Consider the following 8,564-nt stretch of genomic DNA (forward strand, 5'->3'; position numbering starts at 1 on the left):
TATGGATGCTAAGATTGATCATTCTATTAATAATTGATCTGGATCATTGTTAATAACTATTGCCATTTCACCATAACTTAAGTAGTTTTTTTCCAGTAATGTTCTTTTCTGTGAAGTTACTGTCTGGTTGTCCTACTCACCCAATTTTAGCACTCAATACATGATAATATCCTATACTAATTAAGAACTGTTTTAACATGCCACACTTTGATTTATCAAATGATGAGCTCAAGAACTATATTTTATATAAGTTTGAACAACTTTTCAATGTATTATCCGAGCTTAAGAACTGTGTTTTATTCTTCTGCAACATCACTTCTGAAACATAATCTTCCAATGCCCAATGGTTGTTGCTTGAAGAAATTATAAACAAGCTTCTTAGAGAAGAACTTAATTACAATGTTGTCGAGCTTAGGAGCCATCATTCATTGGCTTTCCCCCATCTTAATCTTGGATAGATAAACATATACGATAAATGCAATTATTAAAGTAGTGGTTGATAAGAAATAGTCTTTAATCTTTGTCCATAACTATGAAGGAATTGGAAAAACTTTTTATGGAATACTATAATCAATTGTGTTAGATTTGAAGGATTGGTTGTAATTGATCTGAAGGGTTATTTGTACTTATTATTACCTTATATGTATTGGTTGGTACGATGCAATTATTAGAGCAGTGGTTGATAAGAAATAATCTTTAATCTTTGTCCATAGCTATGGAGGAACTTGAAAAACTTTTTATGGTATACAATAATCAATTGTGTTGGATCTGAAGGATTGGTTGTACTTGATCCGAAGGGTTGGTTGTACTTGTTACCTCATCTGGTATTGCATCTCTTCTACTACTTGGTAGTCGCACGTCTTATTAAAGGTTCAAGATTACATTAACAATCGATAAAGGTTCGACATGTGCTATAAAAAACACACACACATCTCACGCCTCCTTGAAATAACATCAATTATTGTATGGGATGAGGCTCCAATAAATAATAGATGTTGTTTCGAGGCATTAGACCGCTCATTACGTGATGCCCTTTCGGGCTGTGTTAGTTGTCACCACAGTTTGCCATTCAAAGGAAAAACAATCTTGTTTGGCGGTGATTTTAGCCAAATTTTGCCTGTCATTCCTGAAGGAACTCAGGATGAAATTATACATGCTTCTTTGATCAACTCATCGCTCTAGCCCAAGTTTACAATTATAACACTCCAAGAGAACATGCATCTTTCATTTGACAAGCTAAGTTCTAATGAAAGATTTGAGATAACCCCATTTGCTAAATGGATTATTAGCATTGGCAACAATGATTTACATGATTTGTCATGCTCTGATGAATGTGATGCATCTTTTTTAAAACTTTCCTCTAACATTCTCCTTCACGCTTCAATCGATCCTATTACAACCATTGTCTCAACAATTTATCAATGCATTGGCTAAACTCAATTAGATCTTTATTACTTCAGAAAGAGAGCGATTGTTACTCCAAAAACATAAAAAATTCTAAAATTAATGATTTTATTCTTAATATTATACCCGGTGATAAACCTATATGTATCTTAGCACTGATTCTATTTCCGTGTCATCTGAAGAGAACAATAATGTCAATATATTAAACTTGTATTAAGGGGTTTTTTTGTGTTTTCAACTTGATTTTTCTGTTAAATCAAGTAGACTAAGAGAAATTTAGTATTTCAATAAATACTAAATATTATTTAAAAAGGAAAAGTGGCTGACACATTAATCGCACGCGCCAACGCCATTTAGGCATTATGTGCGGCATTGTCCAACGATCAAACAATGGCTTTTAGGGTGGCGTTCAACTCGTTTCGAAGAGGCCTCCATTCCTAGGACACATATGGCCAAATGACATCCGATTTGGGGTCGGAAGCCTTTTTTTTTTTTTTTTCTCTCTTCCTCGATTTCAACGTTTGACCCTTAAATTTTTCAAAGCAACCCTTCAATTTAGTTTTCTTTCTGATTAGGTCCATGTTCTTTTAAGTACTATTTATTTTATTTTAAATAATTTATAAAATTGATGTTTTTTAATTTCACCCTCCTTTGATTTTTTTTTTATTTGTCAAATTCAGTCCCTATTTTTTTTAATTTTATCTTTCAATATTAAATTGACTGGGAATTGAACTTCATGATTAAGCCAAGGTCTAAGATTTTGCGGGTTGCGAGTTTGAAAGATTAACCTTGGTTTAGGAGATTTGTCAAGGTTTGCATCTTTATTTTTTTAAGCTTATATTTTTTCAGTTTTATCCTTCATCATTTGTTTAATTGGAGATTGGGCTCCACTATTTTTTTTATTTTCTTTCTATTAGATTTCTCACTAATTTTGAAAAGAATTCGAGTTATCTTGTCCTTCGATATTGAATTGTTTGATAATTAAGCTTCATAGTTTTATTCAATTTGCTTTCAACATGGTTATCTTGGTATCACAACAAGGCTCATTCAGATTTTTTGGACCTTTTCGTATTATATTTTTTCCTTCAATTTTATCGTTCAATATTTTGTTTGCTGTAAATTGAGCTTTAAACTTTTTTTATTTTTCTTTTTATAGGGTTGTCACATTCTCATTTAATTTTTGCTTTGTTATGTGATAAAATCCTTTAACATTTGTTTTTTTTTAAATAATTTTTTATTTCAATTTTATCCTTCAATATTTGATTGATTAGGAATTGATCTTCGTTCTTTCTTTTCACTTTTGTTTTCTATGATGTCATCTCAATCTTACACCCATGATCGTTTTATTAGCGAGTTAACTTGATTTGACTTGGGTTTTTTTCGTTGCTTTTTTAAAAAAAAAAATTAGCATCAACCTTTAACATTGGATTGTTTGATAATTGAGTTTCATGGTTTTATTCAATTTACTTTCGATAGAGTTACCCTAGTATCATGAAAAAGTTGCATATGTCATGTGCTAACCTAGATGGACTTGGGTTGGTTTTTTTTATTTTTTTTTTCATTGTCAATTGTTTTTCATATTATATTATTGTCATTGTATTTTTTTTATCTATCCTATTAAATTAACTAAATTTATTAAATGAGTCAATAATGATCCGAGTCTTATATTTTGGTTTTCTTTTCTATAAACACTAGCATTGCCTTGGAACTTTTTTGTTATGTTTGAAAACAATGGGGTCGACCCATATATGGGCCACCTATCTAGATAAAGTCTAAATATCATTTTTTTTTTAATTAACAAGCACATTTCTTGCATATGTAATTATCAAATATCAAGTAGGGCTTCAGATTTTTTTCCCTGTTTGAGTCCACGATTAAAAGGCAACCATCAATGATAAAGTGATAAACATCTGGTAACCTTTTATTAGTCGACTGGAAAGTGGAAAGCAGAAGGCAGAAAGCAGAAAGCAATCCTCTACCTGAAAGGGAGGCCAGACGTGTAGTTTTAGTCGGTAACAAATTAATGCGGCTGTTGCAAAGGGGCTGCAAGATCTTTTTTTAGTAGTCTTTATTAGTATTAGCATTGTTTTTCAATTTAATGTCTTCTCTCTTTCAGTGGGTTCCTGTCCAAAGTTAATGCATGTTGCTTGAGCTCCAATGGTGATTCGGTGAGTCCAGTTGTACCATTCATGCCGAGGAAACGAGCCATGCCTGCCTGTGAATGTAGGAGAATAGGCTAAGTTAACTGTGGCATTAATTTATTGGAAAATTAAAGGTGCCGCGGGTTCATGGACCACGGTGCCTGAAAGCTATAGAAAGGCCAACCATTTCTGCCATGAAGAAATCTTGAGCTGGCACATGTTGTTATGCATATACATTTACTTTGGTTGTTGAGAATCATCTCTTTTAACAAAAGCAGCTTAGGTTTTTTTTTTTTTTCTTTGATATCCCAATTTGTACACCAGAACGACACCATCCCCTCTTGGAAGGTAAGGTTTTCATTAAATGTAAGTCAACTAGTTAAGTTTCGGGTTTGTTCTCAAATAATTACAAGTTTGAATTCTCTCAAGAATACTGAAGACTTACATGGTCATTAATTTAGGGGCCTGTGGGATTAGTTGAGAAGCATGCAAGCTAGCTCGGACACCCACATTAAAAAAAAAAAAAAAATAAGGTTTTAATTAGCCCTTTCATATTCATATTCATATTAAATGCATTTGTGAAAATTTACTGTCTAAATCAAACTTAAAAGTATATGTTAAATTACAAAAAAATCTCCTAAGATATTATAAAATTACTCATGCTGTCTGAAAGTTTAAAGTTTGGCACAAATCCCCTCGTGTTAAAGCAAGTATTATAAAACCCTCCTCTCTTTCAAGATATCTTCAATATTTTTAAAATCATTCCCTCTAGCATTAAGGGTATTTTGGATATAAAAAAAGATTTTTTTTTGTAATATTTTTATATTTTTAAATGGTTTTTGTGATTTCATGATACCAAAACAAATGAGATTAATAATAGTGAACTTATATGGTCTAATATGATAGTCACTGAATGTTTATATGGTCATTAACTTCAGAACCCGTGAGATTAGTCAATGTGCACACAAACTGACCCGGACATCCATATTAATGAAAAAAAATAGTAGTGAACTACTGTTTTATAACTTTACAGAGATTAATTACAAATAGTGAACTTATACCATAATCTTTTAAGTTGTTTAAAAGTTTATGATGATAAATTATGTGTATCATACACCCTTATTAGTTTTTAATTTATCCCTTCTGTCAAAAAAGAAAAAACGAATTCAAGTTATGAAAAGTGTATTATTGCTTCAAAAAATTAATTAGTAGTGATTAAAAATATAAATTGAATATGCATTGAGAATTTTTAAGATTTAAAAGGATATTTTTATAAATATTTAATTATATTGAATAGATATGTTTAGGTGAGTAAATATATATGTGAACATGTTTGCACATAAATTTCTATTTCAAATTTTAATTCATCAAATGATTCAATAAGTAATTATGATGGAGAATAATTATGAATAAAGTCTTAATTATAGTTGTACTTGTGTTTTTTTAAAAAATTAATTTTTTTTATATATTTTGGATCATTTTGATATGCTGATTTTAAAAATAATTTTAAAAAAATAAAAAAAATATTATTTTAATACATTTTAATATAAAAAATATTATAAAAAACAATTATAAATACACTTTAAAAGAGTCCTTCAGTTAGGAAAAAAAAATCCCTTTTCACTCAGTCCCACCGGCTCTGCAATTAATGCACTCTTAATATTTATGCCTCCTGTACTCGGCATGTGTCGGGGACAGCAGGTTTGAAAGCAATTTTTCACTTAAATTTATTTATTTCAAATTAAAAATATTTTTAAAAAATATCATTACTATATTTTTAAATATTCTCTAAATCTATTTTGAAAGGGAGATAGCAATACAAAGACTTCTTCCATTTTTTTCTGGGAAAGCAAATCATAGTTTTAAGACTCGTATGGGAAAGATTCGGTTGATATATCTTGATTGACTCAAACAAAATTTAAAAAAGTAAATTAAAATGATATTATTTAGAAAAAAAAAATTCTATTGGGAGAGTTTTGATTAAATCAAGTTTAACTTGACCGAGTCAAGTTAATTGATTTTTTTTTCCTTTATTTCTTTAACTCATGAACGCTTTAAGAGTGTTTGTTTTTTAAATAATTTTCATGGTTATAATTTTTAAAAAATAAATTTAAAAAAAATATAGTTAGTTGGGTTTAGATACGTGTTTGGTAAAAATTATGGTTGAAGTTTATGTGTAGCAAAAAACGTATTAAAATGTTTGGTGAAAGTGTAGTTGCGGTTGCTTTTTAAAGTGTTTTTTGCTTGGAAATGTATCAAAATAATATATATTTTTTATTTTTTAAAAATTATTTTTGATATCAGCGCATTAAAATAATCCGAAAACACTAAAAAAATATTAATTTGAAGCAAACAAAAAAATCTTAAATTTTTTCAAACACGCTTTTGAAACACAAAAACAAATAGGATTTTACAAAATTTAGTTAAAAACTATGTAAAAACTGTTTCATAAAAATTATATTTCAAACTCAATTTTTTAATAAATGCTACAATATAAAAAGCAATTTAATTTATTACTAAACACCTTAAACGTAAATGCAAGTGTAAAACAAACACAACAACCTAAATCATACGAGTTCTTAATTGGTTGATATGCCGAGGTTTTAAAACAATGATACAAATAAAGCAGCAGCACTGGTATATATATCAACTTGTTAAAAGAAAAAAAAAAGAAAAAAGAAAAAGGATTACAGCCGGCCTTCCAATATTAGATATACAAACTTCTCATCACATTGGAAGCAGCACTCCTTATTGCGTTATGAAAATATCCAACAATAATAACAACTTCATATAATAGTGTACGGATTGTAGGAAGGAAAAATTAGGAAAAAAAAATATTACAGTAACAAAAGATGGGTTTAAATTTGATGAGAGAAGCAAGAAAAGAAAAGAAAAGAGAGAATTAAGGAAGATATGGAGGTTGAAAGAGAATAAAATATTGAGCTTCGTCTTAAGATTAACGCATTACAAAAGTGCTTGGATCTTCATTGTTTATCCACCCAAACTTCTCCATGAATGGATTGGCCAGTGACTTTGGTGGATAGCTATCAATGCAGTCCTTCCACACGTTATCTGCATCCAAGTCTCTCACCACCTCCCACAAACAGCTGTTGCATTTAAAGCCCGCACCAAAACTCATCATCAGAACCCTATCGCCTCTCTTTAGCCTCTTTTTGGCCTCCATGTATCCCAAAACATACCAAAGACTGCTAGCAGATGTGTTGCCAAACCTGTGCAATGTCATTCTTGCTGGCTCCAGATCATACTCGGTGAGATCAAGATTAACGCCAATCCCGTCTATCACCGCCTTGCCACCGGTGTGGATGCAGAAGTGATCAACACCGGTCTTGAAGTTAATCACAGGTTTAGGACTGACTACTCCCTTCGTGGATCTATGGCTCCAATATTTCCGTATGAATGACACCACCATAAATCTAAGTAGCTCCCTTACTGGCAAGATCTTTGGGGTTATTTCTCTAAGGTTGTCGACCAAAGCTCGTGTAGCGGCCTTTGGTAGTGACTTGCCTAGGTGAAACCCTAGGCGCCCTTGCTCGTCTTCTCTTTGAAGGCAACAGTCATATGACTCGTCTCTAGCCCCATGGTGTGTCCTAACTAGGCACTTCAATTTGAACATGGCTCGGTGCTTTAAGGCCCTTTTGTTAGTCAAAAGGATGGCACACCCACCAGATCGGAACAAACAATTTGCAAGAATCATCGATCTATCATTCCCTGAGTACCAATTAGGGCTTAAAGACTCCGAGGTGACAACAAGCGCATAAACATTCTTGCAACTCTTGAAAACGTTTTGGACAATGTCGACTGATATAAGGCTTGCACTACAACCCATCCCAGAGAGGTTAAAAACCTTAACATCCTCCCTTAGTTTATAGTGATTTATGATCCTAGCAGCTAAAGAAGGCACGGAAGACAGCATGGAGACATTAACTACAAGAACATCAATTTCTCTAGGAGAAATGCCTGACCTGGCCAAGAGCTTTTCGATGCTGTCATGAAAGAACTCCTCCACCTCAGAAACTGAATCTTGTAATGTAGGGTTTTCCTCTTGGCCTTTGAACATGATCCTGGGACCATAGGTTTGCTCCCCAATTCCAGAGCTCACAATAGCTTTCAACAGAAACTTGTACTCGTTAAGACCAAGCTGTTTACTCCTCATTATCACTTTCCCAGAAAACTCTGTGTCAAGCTTCCTGTCATCTGTTGGTTTGTAGCACTCATAGTCTAGTATATAACATTCTCGGTCCCTTTTCCTATCAATCCCCCTCCATAACACGAAGAGAGGATAGAAGATTAGGAAAGCATATACTAACAAGAGAAAATCCATTGTTGAGTGTGTGTGTGTGTGTGTGTGAGAGAGAGAGAGAGAGAGGTGTGGTACTTTGAGTTTTGTAAGATGGGAAATCATGAAACGCAAGCAAGTGATCTTATACGAAGAGAGGATGTGTGAGCTGTACACGTGAGAATGCTTAGCACTCATTTCCATCTCTCAACTCCCAACAACTGATTTTTGCGTTTAACTTTCGTATCAACTTTATTACAAATTCAACTTTTAGTCGGGTCAAATAATTTTTTTAATAAAATAAATAAATGTACAGGTTGAAGACTTCAACGTGTTTTTTTATATTAAAATATTAATTATAAATAAAAAAAACTTAAACATACATTTAATTAAATAAATAAAAAATTATATGTATTAATAAATAAAAAAATAAAAATTATTAATGATAACTAAAATCTAAACCGGAAAAAAATCAAGATTTTTTATCTCGCGTATACGTAGTTGTATTTAAAAATTTTGTTAAACTTTTTTAAAAAATCTAATAAATGATGCAATTGCTAGGAAAAAATAAAAGAACCTAAAAAAACAAGTAGAAAAACAAAGACTCAGACACACGAGTTAGGCTTGGATGACCCAACATACCGGGGCTTAAAAAAGCCTCGTTGTATGGGCTTTTATGCTTAAGCCTGTGCCCATGTGCTAACTTTCTTTATTATTATTAA

The 8,564-nt window shown here is 31.7% G+C and overlaps 1 protein-coding gene across 1 annotated transcript; it reads right to left on the bottom strand.

The window, feature by feature from the left end:
* Nucleotides 1–6,252: 6,252 nt before the first annotated feature.
* LOC7489279 (3-ketoacyl-CoA synthase 12) lies at nucleotides 6,253–7,966 on the bottom strand. Its single transcript, XM_052455621.1, has one exon. It carries the CDS (start codon nucleotides 7,885–7,887, stop codon nucleotides 6,502–6,504), a length of 1,386 nt encoding a protein of 461 aa, XP_052311581.1. The 5' UTR covers nucleotides 7,888–7,966; the 3' UTR covers nucleotides 6,253–6,501.
* Between the last annotated feature and the right edge of the window lie 598 nt (nucleotides 7,967–8,564).

The sequence above is a fragment of the Populus trichocarpa genome, chromosome 9 (assembly GCF_000002775.5).
Source record: "Populus trichocarpa isolate Nisqually-1 chromosome 9, P.trichocarpa_v4.1, whole genome shotgun sequence".
NCBI classification, from domain to species: Eukaryota; Viridiplantae; Streptophyta; class Magnoliopsida; order Malpighiales; family Salicaceae; genus Populus; species Populus trichocarpa.

Excerpts from the sequence above, each read along its gene's own strand:
- LOC7489279 (XM_052455621.1), bottom strand. The coding sequence starts at position 7,887 with ATGGATTTTCTCTTGTTAGTATATGCTTTCCTAATCTTCTATCCTCTC.